This window comes from Manis pentadactyla, chromosome 4 (assembly GCF_030020395.1).
Source record: "Manis pentadactyla isolate mManPen7 chromosome 4, mManPen7.hap1, whole genome shotgun sequence".
NCBI lineage: Eukaryota > Metazoa > Chordata > Mammalia > Pholidota > Manidae > Manis > Manis pentadactyla.
The window spans coordinates 84085101-84101128 of NC_080022.1; the positions used below are offsets into that span (position 1 = coordinate 84085101).

The 16028-nt window shown below is 35.9% G+C and overlaps 1 protein-coding gene across 5 annotated transcripts in view; it reads right to left on the bottom strand.

Annotated features, from left to right (window-relative positions):
- Positions 1 to 16028, bottom strand: part of DPYD (dihydropyrimidine dehydrogenase) — an 879000-nt gene that overhangs the window by 456225 nt on the left and 406747 nt on the right. For all 5 annotated transcript variants that reach the window (XM_057500453.1, XM_036883856.2, XM_036883855.2 and 2 more), the window contains one exon: positions 5027 to 5211. In XM_057500453.1, coding sequence (XP_057356436.1) covers positions 5027 to 5211 — 185 coding nt within the window. The remainder of the gene's footprint in view (positions 1 to 5026; positions 5212 to 16028) is intronic.

The following is a 16028-nucleotide window of genomic DNA, read 5'->3' on the forward strand; positions in this document are numbered from 1 at the left end:
CTAAGTGGAGATGTCCTGGGAATCTGAAAAGTGGTTAGACGCACAGGTGAATATGTATGGCATTCAGCTAAATCATGGAGAGAATGCCCTAGTGCAGAGATGGATTAGGGAGGCAGGCGGAAGGAGGTTCAACTGGGAGCCGTGAGAGTGCTATTGAAATAAGAGTAGAATGAAATAAAACTATTGGGTGATAAGTCTGGGGGCTGAAAGAGCAAAAGGAGCCAAAGCAGGAGCTCATCCTGAGTAGCTGTCCTGAACAGCTCCCTCTGCATTCCTGAGGCGGTGCACACTCCCCAAAGCACAGGTGCTAGAAGAGGGCTGGAGCCACTACCAGTTTGGCTCCTGTGGGTCCCCATGATTCTACCTATTAAAATTGCATTCTTTCCCTCTTTTCTTCCTAGTCTAGCCCTTTTGGATTTATGACTGATTTGGACATCATTCTTGGTTGGTTACATCTATTCTTCTTTTTTTCTTTATTTTGGTATCATTAATGTACAATTACATGAGCAACATTATGGTTACCAGACTCCCCCCATTATCAAGTCCCCACCACATACCTCATTACAGTCACTGTCCATCAGCGTAGTAAGATGCTATAGAGTCACTACTTGTCTTCTCTGTGCTATACTGCCTTCCTCACGCTCCCTGCCAGCTACATTATGTGTGCTAATCATAATGCCCCTTTTCCCCTTATCCCTCCCTCCCTTCCCACACACCCTCCCCAGTTCTTTTCCCTTTGGTAACTGTTAGTCCATTCTTGGGTTCTGTGAGTCTGCTGCTGTTTTGTTCCTTCAGTTTTTGCTTTGCTCTTATACTCCACAGATGAGTGAAATCATTTGATACTTGTCTTTCTCTGTCTGGCTTATTTCACTGAGCATAATACGCTCTAGCCCCATCCATGTTGTTGCAAATATTAGGATTTCTTTTATTCTTATGGCTGAATAATATTCCATTGTGTATATGTGCCACATCTTCTTTATCCATTCATCTACTGATGGACACTTAGGTTGCTTCCATTTCTTGGCTATTGTAAATAGTGCTATGATACATAGGGGTACATATGTCTTTTACAAACAGGCTCCTGCATTCTTAGAGTAAATTCCTAGAAGTGGAATTCCTGGGTCAAATGGCATTTCTTTTTGTTTTTTGAGGAACCTCCATACTGCTTTCCACAATGGCTGAACTAATTAACATTCCCATCAGCAGTGTAGGATGGTTCCAACATTTGTTGTTGTTTGTCTTTTGGATGGTGGCCATCCTAACTAGTATAAGGTGATATCTCATTGTGGTTTTAATTTGCATTTCTCTGATGACTAGTGATGTGGAGCATCTTTTCATGTGTCTGTTGGCCATCTGAATTTCTTCTTTGGAGAAGTATCTGTTCAGCTCCTCTCCCCATTTTTTAATTGGATTATTTGTTTTTGTTTTTTGAGGTACATGAGCTCTTCATATATTTTGGATGTCAAGCCCTTATCAGATCTGTTATTTATGAATATATTCTCCCATACCTTGGATGTCTTTTTGTTCTGCTGATGGTATCCTTTGCTGTACAGAAGTTTTTCAGTTTGATATAGTCCCACTTGTTCACTTTTGCTTTTGTTTCCCTTGCCTGAGGAGATATGTTCATGAAGAAGTCACTCATGTTTATGTCCAAGAGATTTTTGCCTATGTTTTTTTCTAAGAGTTTTATGGTTTCATGATTTACATTTAGGTCTTTGCTCCATTTCGAATTTACTTTTGTGTATGTTAGACAATGATCCAGTTTCATTCTCTTACATGTAGCTGTCCAGTTTTGCCAACACCAGCTGTTGAAGAGGCTGTCATTCCCCAATGTATATCCATGGCTCCTTTATTGTATATTAATTGATCATATATGTTTGGGTTAATATCTATTAATTGATCATATATGTTTGGGTTAATATCTGGACTCTCTATTCTGTTCCACTGGTCTGTAGCTCTGCTTTTGTGCCAGTACCAAATTGTCTTGATTACTGTGGCTTTGTAGGACAGCTTGAAGTTGGGAAGTGAGATACCCCCTGCTTTAATCTTCCTTCTCAGGATTGCTTTGGCTATTTGGGGTCTTTTGTGGTTCCATATGAACTTTATGACTATTTGTTCCAGTTCACTGAAGAAAGCTTTCAGTATTTCGATAGGGATTGCCTTGAATCTGTAGATTGCTTTAAGCAGGATGGCCATTTTGACAGTATTAATTCTTTCTACCCAAAAGCATGGGATGAATTTCCATTTATTAGTGTCTTCTTTAATTTCTCTTAAGAGTATCTTGTAGTTTTCAGGGTATAGGCCTTTCACTTCCTTGGTTAGGTTTATTCCTAGATATTTTATTCTATTTGATGCAATTGTGAATGGAATTGTTTTCCTGATTTTTCTTTCTGCTAGTTCATCATTATTATATAGGAATGCAACAGATTTCTGTGTATTAATTTTGTATCCTGCAATTTTGCTGAATTCAGATATTAGTTCTAGTAGTTTTGGAGTGGATTCTTTAGGGTCTTTTATGTACAATATCATGTCATCTGCGAACAGTGACAGTTTGACTTCTTCCTTACCAAACTGTCTGCCTTTTATTTCTCTGTTGTATAATTGCTGTGGCTAGGACCTCCAGTACGATGTTGAATAAAAGCAGGGAAAGGAGGCATCCTTTTCTTGTTCCCAGTCTTAGGGGAAAAGCTCAGCTTCTTGCTGTTAAGTATAATGTTGGCTGTGGGTTTATCATATATGGCCTTTATTATGTTGAGGTACTTGCCCTCTATACCCATTTTGTTGAGAGTTTTTATCAAGAATGGATGTTGAATTTTGTTAAATGCTTTTTCAGCATATGGAGATGATCATGTGGTCTTTGTCCTTTTTGTTTATGTGGTGTATGATGTTTGATGTTGATGGATTTTCGAATGTTGTACCATCCTTGCATCCCTGGAATGAATCCCGCTTGATTAATGTGTATAATCCTTTTGATGTATTTTTGAATTTGGTTTGCTAATATTTTGTTGAGTATTTTTGCATCTACATTCATCAGGGATATTGGTCTGTAGTTTCCTTTCTCTGGGGGTCTTTGCCTGGTTTTGGTATTAGAGTGATGCTGGCTTCATAGAATGAGTTTGGAAGTATTCCCTCCTCTTCTATTCTTTGGAAAACTTTAAGGAGAATGTGTACTTTGTCTTCTCTAAATGTCTGATAAAATTCAATGGTGAATCCCTCTGGTCTAGGGGTTTTGTTCTTGGGTAGTTTTTTGTTTACTGATTCAATTTCGTTGCTGGTAATTGGTCTGTTTAGATTTTGTTTCTTCCTTGGTCAGTCTTGGAAGGTTGTATTTTTCTAGAAAGTTGTCCATTTCTTCTAGGTTATCCAGTTTGTTATCATATAGGTTTTCATAGTATTCTCTAATAATTCTTTGTATTTCTGTGTTGTCTGTAGTGATTTTTTCTTTCTCATTACTGATTCTGTTGATGTGTGTAGATTCTCTTTTTCTCTTAATAAGTCTGGCTAGGGGTTTATCTATTTTGTTTATTTTCTCAAAGAACCAGCATTTGGTTTCATTAATTTTTTCTATTGTTTTATTCTTCTCAATTGTATTAATTTCTTCTCTGATCTTTATTATGTCCCTCTTTCTGCTGATTTTGGGCCTCATTTATTCTTCTTTTTCCAGTTTCAATAATTGTGACTTCAGACTATTCATTTGGGATTGTTCTTCTTTCTTTAAATAGGCCTGGATTGCTATATACTTTTCTCTTAGAACTGCCTTTTCAGTGTCCCACAGAAGTTGGGGTGGTTACATCTATTCTTAGAGCCCTACATTTCTAATACAGCACACTGTTGCCTTGAACCCAGCATCTCAAGCCCCACTACTCAGATGCCATAGTGAGGTGAGAAGAGGTAGGTGAAATGAACATTAAAAATATGACACAATCTCTACCAAGCCCAACCCCTACCTGGTATAAAAGCAGTCATTCATAAATTATAGACATGGTATGAGACAACTAGAATAGATTAAATGGTCATGGAAAAGAGGAAGGAAAATATTCACAGAAACATAAAAGAAAATGTGAATTTTGGTAACATGTAAGAAACAAACAAAAGAAACCAAAAGAAGAGAGGCTGGAAGCATATTGTGAATAGTATTTCCTGAACAGGAAAGGAAGAATAAGGAATACATTAACAAGAGCGAACTTTCTCAAAAACACTTTATGTAAATGAAATCACCGTATCTATATTTAAATTATAGAGTAAGAAGACAACAGCATTTAAAGGACAGACTTCCAATGGTAAAATAAATAAGTAACTGGGATGTAATGATGTAATGTATAGTATAAGGAATATAGTAAAAATATTGTAACAACTTGGTATGGTGATAGCTGGAACCTAGAATTATGTATATAAATGTTGAATCACTGTGTTGTACACTTGAAACTAATGTAATGTAATAATGTGTGTCAACTACCCTTCAATAAAAAATAATTATCTTAAAAAATAAATAAATAAATAAATAAATGTGAAATGATATCTTGAAAAAAAAAAAACAAAAAAAAACAGCATTTTGTCAAAAAGTAAGATAACTGAAATTTAGTAGTGATGGCTTTTCCCCTCAAATTTACACAGTTACTGTACCAGAGTATGTTCAACTTTATATTTTATCATTTTTACAATTCTTCATTTGTATAACAAGAGGAGTAAAAAAATAATTATAATTGAAATTTGTAAAATACTTGCTTTCTTTTCTATTAGATGCATATAATTTGGGAAATGGATAGGAACTCATCTGATCCAAATGGATAGACAACATAGTTTTCTGAACTGTGCAACAGCTTGGAATATAGAGTCTATCTCCTATCATATTATGTTTTGCTATCCAACTCACATTTCAAAAATTTTTTTGAAGTAAATATGTGATATATTTCATATACAGTTGTTAAATACCTTATAGAAATGCTCATATTAATGAGTAGCAAAAATAATAAAGAAGTACTTATCCTCTGAAAACAATTAACTGAACTCGAAGACAACTGCTTACCTGTATATATGTATGAATGTACCACGAAGCTTGCTTTCCATCGTTTACTGATTCCACTGTAGTGTTGGCCACACCGACAAGATCACCACCTGCAAACACCCATGGTTCACTGGTTTGCATAGTTTCTGGATCTATTTCTGGGAGATCCAATTTGTTAAATTTTATAGGGCTCAAGGCTTCTTTTACTGGAAAAAAAAAAAGAAAGGCAAGAGGCAATGACTAATCTATGCATCATGTAACAATAATTTGAAGATTAAGAAAATATTAATTATTGCTTTATAGGATTTAAAGAACTGTTTTTAATGAACCACAAAAACAGAAAGTTAATGGAATATACAAAGTCATAATATATTCAAAGTGTACTGACATAACTAACTCAAAATATACCTCACTTGGAGGTATTAAAGACCGAAGATTTGAGCAATGTTTCAGATCTGGTATTTATGTCCAAGAAATATGGATCGGATCCATGAAGAAGGAAAGCACTTTAAATATTTTAACAGGTATAAAATCCATTTAAATGCTTTAAATGGATATAAAATGATTTTTCTAAAACTTTATTTGTCTATAACCATTAGTTTTACAAATTTGTTATTATTCATATGATCTCAGACTTGATACTGTGTGCCACAGGTGTAAATTATATTGTAGAGTTGGGTCAATGGCCAATATTTTCCTTTCACAGCAAGTTTTATAAAGAAAACAAGACAGCCTTCTACATTTTCTCCAAACTTTTCACACTTAATGGTAAGCAACTTAATGGACCCAGAATATAGCCACATTTACCCAGTACCATTATTTACTTGTGGGAATTGCTCTGTAAAAGAGTTTTAAATTATTTTCAAAACATGCTGTGCTCCAATGAATTTAAACATGTCATGGAACAAGGAAGAGGCTGAATTTCTTTAAAAAAATATCTAAAGTAAACTTTAAATTGGTTGTTGAATATATTGACAAATCAAGTTTAAAATAAAATAACCAAATGTAAAGAATGTTTTCCAACACATAAAACCAATTTCTAGGCAATAATTTAAAAAACAACATAAAAATAAACCTTGACACATATTCATAGCTTTCTATTTAAAGAATATTCTAATTTAAAAAACTATCAACAGACTATCGTTGACTCTGTTTCCAGATTATAGATTCCATGAGAACAGGATGTGTCCATACAGCTTGCCACTTGCCACAGATTCTGGTATAGTACCTGGAGCATTAGAGATAACTCAATGGATGAATGAATGAATGAATGAGTAGATGGAACCGTGTTATCATGCTCATGTTTTTATTTAGAAATCTGGTATATAGTTTGTATCACCGATACAATTTCACCTTTCCTAGAGAGTATTATTAAATATTCATGTAATTATTTTCAATGCAGAATGGCATTTTGAGAAGATTTTTCTGATGTTTTTAAAGGTCACATGAAAAGAAACCTTTATCATTTGTACCCCATTGCATAACAAATCATCACTACCATCTGTTGACAGTTACTTGAGCTTCAAAAAAGTCAATAGTGAACATGGCTCATCAAGTCAATCTATTATAATAATGGTAACTGTAATACATCATCATTGAATCGTTTACATATGGGTTTATATGTATATAATACTTTTTAAAAATTTTTTTATACAAGAAATGACTTTATTTGACCAAGGTTTTGATGCAACTTTATCCTTTATAGAAAGCTGAAATAAAGATGATTTTTAAATGAGAAGGAATTCAAAGTTATTTCACTAGGAGATCAAAGCCCTTTTATACATTTCTCTCACTTTTTACAGGATTATTCCTGAAGATGGGTGCAGACTTCACTCTAAACTTGAGCAAGGTAGGAATTATGCCTTAGTAATTTTTGATTTCCCACATCAACTATTAGAGTCAAAGACATACTGGAAGTACTGAAGCCTAAGGTTCAGGGTCATTCACTTGCATGGGCCTCTTTTAAGACCCTATGCCTAAATCAGAATTTGTAACTTTTTTCCTTTTTATAAAGGAGTCCTCCAACTATATAAGCTTTGGTCCTCACAAAACTTTAATCTACTCTTGGGTACAGAGCATTGTACACAGCAGGTGCTGAACAAATGCTAGCTGAATTAAATTGAAGTTCTTGAGTCATGTGCTTTATAATTTCTTATGATTTAAAAATGTACATAATATGATTCACTCTAATATTAGTGCTCCATCACTAAGTAAGTCAGTAAGTAGTCAGGAGACAACACTATAAATTTAATAAGTCAATCTTGCAATTCTTCAAATACTTAGCACCTACACCATAAGTCACCCTAGGAACATTGATTTGTGAATCCAAAAGCACCATTCCATTCACAGTCTTTCCGTTGTATAGATATTGTGTTATTTTATATATGTAAACACTTATATATGTTTGCTTTTACTTTTAAAAATATGCTTTCTTCCCTCAACATTAATTCATTTATACCTTGAAGTCTTGGACCTGAATATCAACTTTTAAAAATTATTTTATCATTTGTAATATTCAGCTAACCTCAATAATAATTGAACAATTCTGACACAGTATTCTAAAATAGAAAAGGATTTTTCTCTCATACTGAAAATTGTCTCATTTTCCTTTTGAAAATTACCCATTCAATTTCCCCCCTCCTCTCTTCAGAGACCTTCAAGTTTAACATGCTCATAGTTTCATTTGAGAAATATATAGAAAAAACAACGAGAGGTCAGTTAGGTGGTTATGATATTATTATCACATTATAGCAAGTCAATCAAAATAAAGATCTTTTGTTCCCATTTTAATATCTAGTATTTTGACTTGTCAATATCTACAAAAGATCATTGAAAAAGTAGAACATAGACAATTCATGCATATAAGCAATGCTACAGTGTATCAGAAATGTTCTCTGTCAGTAGCACTAAGGAGTTCATGCAAAATGGCTAGTCTCTGCAACTGAAACATCAAATCGGATCATTTTCCTGGAGGCACAGTGGTCTCTATATTTAAGCATATGTAATATGCATTATATATATTATATATGCTTAAAATATATATATATTTAAATAATGTTAATCAAATACTTAATTTAAATGTGTGTGTGTGTGTGTGTGTGTAGAGAGAGAGAATTCATTAATTTATTGAAATTTTATTGAATCTGATTATGGATCCCAATAACACTTTTTATCATTTCTATGACTCTTTTGAAATATAGTAGTTATTTCTATTATTTAACTTTAGTTTTTAAACCCCAAAGTATTTCAATTAGAACCTAAATCAAGTATTCAGTGAAGAAAATCCCTGTGCATTTTATTCATAATTTGCCAGAAAGTAGTTCATTTATTTAGCTGCTTCTTATGAGGAAGGCTTTCATCCTTCTCATCATTGTAACTATCCTATGAACTCCTCACAGCTCTCTTACATCTCTACTGATACATTTAACTTAGAATACAATGAAAATAAATCTCAGAAGTGTAACTTCTGTTCTGCCTTTATCTAGCTTGGAAAGAGTGAAAGCAGTAAGTGGATGAAAAATGTATATTTACATTTGCCAACCAAATAACTGTTTGCCATTTCCTATGAAGTGTTAAATGAATATTAATAGAAGGATTTTAGTTTTTCCTTCTTGCTTCTAAAATAACAGGGGTGAAGGGAGAGGGATTTTCTGTTTTGATCCGGCACAGTTTTCCCACAGATTTCCATAAGATTACAAGTTGATGTACACCACAACATATGTCCTGGTAGCTCCATAGCTGAACAGAAAAAGAACCCAAACACGCTTATTCACAGTCTATATTATTTTGTAAATGGGAGAAAAATGTGTTAAATGCTATGGCGCCTGGAATTTTATGCAGTCTTTAAAAAGAATGAAAACATCCTTAATTCATACCAAACACTCAAGATTTATGCTAATTTTCTGCTTTAATTACTACTCTCTTTGAATGAGCTTATTTAAAAAACAAAGACACGCTGAGGTAGCTTTGAAACAAGAAATGGTTTTGAAATAGGAACTTTTAGTCAATTTAATGTTATGCATGAAATAATTTTTTATATAGACTTAATTGTATTGTGACACACAAGTTCTTCAAGAAGCCACAGCTTAAAATTGCAGAAACTGTCCCTCAGGGACACATCACTAGCAGACGCAGATTGCCAAGGTCAATTAATCCGATGTAGCTGCGCCGTCATATAGGCAGACACAAACACATGACAAGTACATTTCTCAGTGTTTATAAAAAGATGTCAAGAATGTTATATTTTATTACATAAATATAAATCAAATCTCCATAAACAATAAAACAGAAATCAGGATGAAGAAGAATTATTAGTATTCTTTGGAGCGTTTAAAACAATGCTATAAAACAATGGGGGGGAATAAAAATTTTCCACATTTATAATAAAATGATATCTTGAAAACAGAAGAATTCATCTATGTGCTTGCAGTTTAATTGCACAAACCCTATCAGCCAATAGGACCAAAGCACATGAATATGGAAAGGCATGACAAGGCAGTCATCTCCATAATTCAGAGCTGAAAGCGAAAGCTCATGAAGAGCTAATAACTTCTAATTACAGGCCCAGGTCATCAGAGTTGCTGCAACCTGCTAACCTGTTAAATTCTGTTAACCTGGGTAAGGTAAGAGACAGAACCAGAGGACACCTTCAGCTAAGAGTATCAGTCCGGACGGTGTGAGCTGTCTTCACATCTCCCTTCTGCTTCTAAGTATTTGAGTCAGTACACTGTCTGCTCCCAGACACAATGGAGAACACAGTGAGGCTCATCCTTTTCTTCTGTAAAGTCCTCAAAAGTTTACCTTGATTCTATGCCTTCCTTCTCTACGAGGACCTCAAATATCATCTCCTACTCTTCAGAATATTGTATTTCTCATATTCTTTCCTTTCCTATTTTGAAAAACTTTAGTTTTGACATGGTTCTCTTTTCTCACTACCATTCTTATGTCTTAGAGTAATTTGCATCAAATGCCTGCTTTTTCATACCCAATTATTCCTTCAAGTCTGTCCCTCTAATGAGAATATAGTCTTCTTGGTCCCCAAACTCTGTGGCTCAGTCCTTTTCCCTTGTGCCTTTCTGCAGCATCCACACTGAATCATATTCATTTCAACCTCCGTCTGTGATTTGCTGAATGCTCCTCTCTCCAGGCTCTCCTTATACCTACCCATCCTTTTTGGGCTCTGGCTCTTCCTCATCTCACCATCTTCCTCTTCCCGGCTCTGAAATTTTCAGTCTACTACACTTTCTCTGTGAGAAATTATAGTCATCTTGTGCCTTTAGCTTCATCTCTATGAACATGACCTCAAACACTACCTTATGCTCTTTTATTCCAACAATTTTAGCTGCCAGTTAGAGATTCCGAAGTGGATGCTTTAATCTCCCCTCCAAATCATCATATCCAAAGCCCCAGTTCAGCTTCCTGTGGGCTTTGAACCCTCTCATGATGGGTTATTAGTAAGCTTGCTTTTTCATGTCTTCCTGTCACTGTGACCACCATTCATACCTTTTCTACTCTCCTCAACGTTTGATGGACTGGCTCCTTTTTCTTGTCCCCAGTGTCAGGAGAAAGCCATGCCTCATATCATAAAGAATATAGAAGCTATTATATGGGAATTCCCTTGTATTCTCATTGCCCAAACTAAAAACTTACTGGATCTGTACCCACTCTCTCTCTCTTCCTTCTTATCACAATTTTAAAACCTCTCCTTCCAATCAAAGGCCAGACCTCCCAAGTGAGCCCTAGAATCTTTCCCCCTTACTTTGAAGGGATTTTGCTCCCTAGGTAACATGTTCTCTCTTATCTATTATCAGCCACTCTCTCTTTCTGAATTAGATGTCTCCCATAAACAGGTACAGTCATTTATAGTACTCCCATTTTTAAACCCTTCCAGATTTTCATTTGCCTCCCAAGCTTCACTAAAGACGATTCTAAGACGATTAATTGGTTCTAGGTTGCTCCACCCTGTGACTTCTCAGTAATCACCTTGCTTCAGGACCGGGACCAGGGTGCCGTGAACGAGACACCCATAGGACACAATTTAAAAGGGTCCTTAGGCTCATGACCCAGCCCGTGCAAGGAGGCGCCTCCCGTCTCACCCTCCTGTGGTGCCACCTTCCTTGAGATCCCAGCAGCACTCAACGTCTGACCCTTCCTCCTCATAAAAGCCCCTATCTCGGCTCCAAGGACACCATACTGCCCACCTTTCTACCTGCCTTCATGCTCACCCTTTCATCTTCACTTTCTTAATCTCCTTTCTCAAGGGCCCACAGACAGAACTTAAAAATCTTGGCACAATCCTTGAATCTTTTCTCGCCAATTACATCCATATCCAATCAGTTACCACATTCTGACAATTCACCCAAAGGAAATGCTCTTAATTACTCCTTATATCTCATATATATCATCTTTACCTAATGAATAATTTAACAAAAGCAATCAGTATGTATTGATCCCTTGAATGAGTCAGGTATGATGATGGATATTCCCATATAATAATCTCATTTAGACCACAAACAACCCTGTAAGGTAGGTACTGTCATCCTAAATATCACCAAGAACTGGCAGAACCAGAAATGAATCCAGTTATCTCTGACTCCGAAGTCCTCCTTGCCACTGACCCTTGGTGTGGGGGCAGGAGGAAGCCAGGGATGAGCCAACAACAATCTCTTAAAGCTCCACTACTGGGGACAGGGACGTAAGCAAAATGAAGCAGATGGGGACTGGAAGGACAGAAGATTCTAGCCTTGACCAGTTTTATAGTTACAGCCTCTAGGTCATTCTTCTAATGGAGACATTTCTTTTCCTTTTTCGTTAGGTCAACCACAATCACTTTCTGTTAAACTAAGCACTGTGTGACTTTATTTCAGTAATTTGCTTTGCTTTCACCACTCCTTGAGTTTAGGGACCATATCTGAGTCAGCTCCTTCCCTAGCATCCAGCACAATGAGTAGCACATAAGAGGAACTTGATATTTTTTTGGTTGAGAATGTAATAATTGCCCATTCCATTTATTTTGCACTCATATTATCCTGTCTTGATTATTTTACTTGTAAGTATTATTTTTACAATTATACAGTCAGTTTATGTGGAGGGGAAATATTTCCTTTAAAAAACAAAAAACTTCTTAGGCTTCTGTAGTGACACACACACTGATTAATTTCTTTTGATTGATTTAACTCTTTGATTTCCATACAGCTATGGTTAAATAATGTTCTGTTTGACTATACTGTAGAATTCAGGAGGTGTGATTTAATATTCTTCCCCTTCATGCTCAGGAGAAACTTACATTCCCCAAGTTACACACACACACACACACACACACACACACACACACGGATGCCAATAATAGCCTGTAGCAACTCCTTTTGTTTTACTTGTATTCTGCAGGGAGTCTCATTCTCATTTCCTAAACTGACCAAGTAATCAATTCAGAATTAAAATTGTCCAAGCACTTCACCTTGATTTTCTTATTCCTCTGTAATAATTCCATCTATTTAAAACTCTAAACTCCTTGAAGATTTGATTTCATTTTATCTGGGCGAGATCTCCTCAAGGAGGTCAGTGTCCTTGATGAAAATATATGGGGATTGTTTTCAAATTCTCTGTTGGATTCTCAAATGCTGCACTTTGATTTGCTTATTTATATTCAGTGATGCCATCTACTTAAGACTATAAACTCCTTGAAGAAATAGATCATCCTCTAATCTGATTTGGACCATAATCATGATAATTCTATGCACATTTGGGTGCTTAATACTTCTTGATAATTAGGAGACAGTAAAAAAGGATAAAAGCTACTGAAATATTTTACATATACTTCTCAGTGAAAGAACTTTTAAAATGCTGAATGATACCATCAAGTGATACAAATAATTACGGAAAGGGGTTAAGAAAAATGTTTAGTATAAAATTCCCATTTGCTTCATTTAAAGCATAAAAACAAATAGAAAGCAGTACTAAATTGCAAAAACAATATTATTAAAATATAACTGAATACTGAAAAATATTTTAATTAACAAAATAAATCAAATGGAAAAGATTCCTTAAATAGAGCTTTAAAAGTAAGTCTATGTGTGTTTGACTGCCATGACTAATTATGTATCCATGTAATGTGTGTTCAATTTGGGCTTATTTAAATAGCAGAAATGCTCATTAGCTGCAGTATATCTGTGAAGCTTCAGTAAACAGTTTAATGGTTTTTATGTTTAACCAATTTCATAAGTTCCTGTAATTTTAGCTTTAGCAGCTCATTAATGTTATTTTTTGATATCCGTCTTATGACTTTTTTTCCCTTGTCAATCGGCTGTAGGCATACTTCAAAGCAAACTTAAAACATACAGTAGAATTTCTTTTAAACAATTTTAGTACAGAAGTAAAGGCATGATTCAAAAATATAGATTCTTTATATAGATTTCTAGCTGTATTAGCATGCAGTCAAAAAATACCTTTGGTATTGGCAAAGACAATATTCAATAGGGTTCATAATGATAACGGCAAACATTTACCGAGTGCCTCCGTGATCATGTAGCTGGTTCTGGACGAGGCAATGTATTTATTGTCTCTTTGGATCCTCACAGAATAAGTACTGTTTCAATTTTCTAATTAAGCAAACAGACTGAGGTAAGTAACCTTGGTCACATTCACAATTCAAACCTAACTTCAAAGCAGTACAGCTACCAACTGGAAATGCCTGGAGAGCTTCAGGGGCATTTGGAATTACACACCTAGACCTCAGGAGAGGGCTCTGTACCTAGGACTAGATAGAGTTATAAGGATGGATAAAGTTCCTGAAAAAAAAGAACACAAATCCAAGTAAAAATAGAGGCAACCACTTAATTTTTCTTTTCAGTGGCAGAAAATACAACCTGAATTAAAGGCAGAGGAGGAATCGTCAGAGATTCAAGAGAATCACGATGTTTCTGAACCACACAAGCCAAGAAGAGAGAATTTCCAGAAGTGGCCATAGAGTTGTAAAGTAGGTAACTATATTTGGTGATTGAAAGGTAATGAGCATTAAAAGATGACATTTCCAGGTAAATGATGAGGGTAAAGGGAGTTAAGGAGAAAGGATTTAGCAAAGATGGCCAAGCAGTGTGTACAGGATATTTTTTCTGGGAGTTTAATCATGATTGTATAGGAAAAGCTTAAGGCACTAGCTTGCATTCACTCATTCAATTACCAAATATTTTTGTTTCCCACTTACTAAATACATCCTGCTGGAGGCACTGTAGTGAACCACAGATACGTGACCTGTCTTCAGGTGGCGTACATTTCAGTTGGCAGAAGATAAAAAATGTAGGGTCCTATATAAGTGAACCATAGGACAGTGAAAAACACGACGAGGAGGGTCACATGAAAGAGGTGTTAGAAGGTGAGGGGAGGGGAAGGGAGAGAGGTGCTTAGATCATAGGGAGGGTGGAGGGGTTGGGGGTTCCTGGATGAGATGATATCTGAGCTAAGACATAAAGGATAAGAATGAGTCAGCATGGGAAGAACTTGAGGCAGAGGGAAACCATTGCATAGGCATTAGATTGAGGTGAGGTTGCTGTACTTGAAGAGCAGAAGGGAGGGTTTATGTGGGTGAAAGAAAGGAAGCAAGATAAGAGGAGAGGATGCCTGAGAGATAGGCAGAGGCTTGATCAAGGAAGGCGTTATAATCTGTGGAAAGAATGTTTCCTAAATAAAGTAGGAAACCACTGGAGGGTATGAAACAGGGGAATGAAATGATATAAACCTGTTTATAAGGCTGATTCTGGTAGGATTATACAGAAGAAAGAGTATAAAAGCTGGGTGACCAGTTACCAGGCTATTCTCATGCAACAGGAGGAGGACTTGCTGGCCTTCCTGTGACACTTACATAAATACCGTTTTCTTACATTTTGTCTTTACTGTGAATTTTCTGTAGGATGTTTAGAATAAAGCAATTGTTTCATTCTGTTCATCCCACCATCCATCCATCTCTTCATTCATTCATTCATTCATTCAGTGAATACTTGTTGACTGTGCTGGGTACTTGAATTAAAATGCAAATAAACTACCCTGACATACTACTGTCAATATAATTTTGAATACAAAAGATACACAGAGTGAAATCAGAGAGGAACAGGAAACAAAAAGGAGACACATACTTAATTATATGTTCCCTCTGTGTACATTTAATTGACCTGCCCCTTTGGATTCCCAGGACCCACCAACTTCGGAATAAATTCAGATAACTTAGCCTAACACTAAAACCCTTTGGTGAATCAGCAATAGTTAGTATGTTTTTCCACTTTTCCTCTACTGTTTCTTGTTGTGCTCCTTATGATCCAGCCAAAGGAAGTGCTCCATGTACACATGCACCTGCTCACTGTGATGGAATGTGCTTTGCCTGTCTTTATTCTCTTAATTCCCACCCAGTCCTCAGATCTATGACAAGTGCCACTGACCCCATAAAACTTTCTTTGATTCTTTATTTAAATTTATTTAATTATCATTAATCTACAATTACATGAAGAACATTATGGTTACTAGACTCCCCCCTTCACCAAGTACCCCCCACAAACCCCATTACAGTCACTGTCCAACAGTGTAGTAAGATGCTGTAGACTCACTACTTGTCTTCTAGGTGTTGCACAGCCCTCCCTATGCCCCCCCCACATTATACATACTAATCATAAGGCCCCCTTCCTTTTTCCCTGCCCTTATCCTTCCCTTCCCACCCATCCTCCCCAGTCCCTTTCCCTTTGGTAACCGTTAGTACATTCTTGGGTTCTGTGAGTCTGCTGCTATTTTGTTCCTTTAGTTTTCCTTTGTTCTTATACTCCACATAAGAGTGAAATCATTTGGTACTTGTCTTTCTCTGCCTGGCTTATTTCGCTGAGCATAATACCCTCTAGCTCCATCCATGTTGTTGCAAATGGTAGGATCTGTTTTTTTCTAATGGCTGAATAATATTCCATTGTGTATATGTACCACATCTTCTTTATCCATTCATCTACTGATGGACATTTAGGTTGCTTCCATTTCCTGGCTACTGTAAATA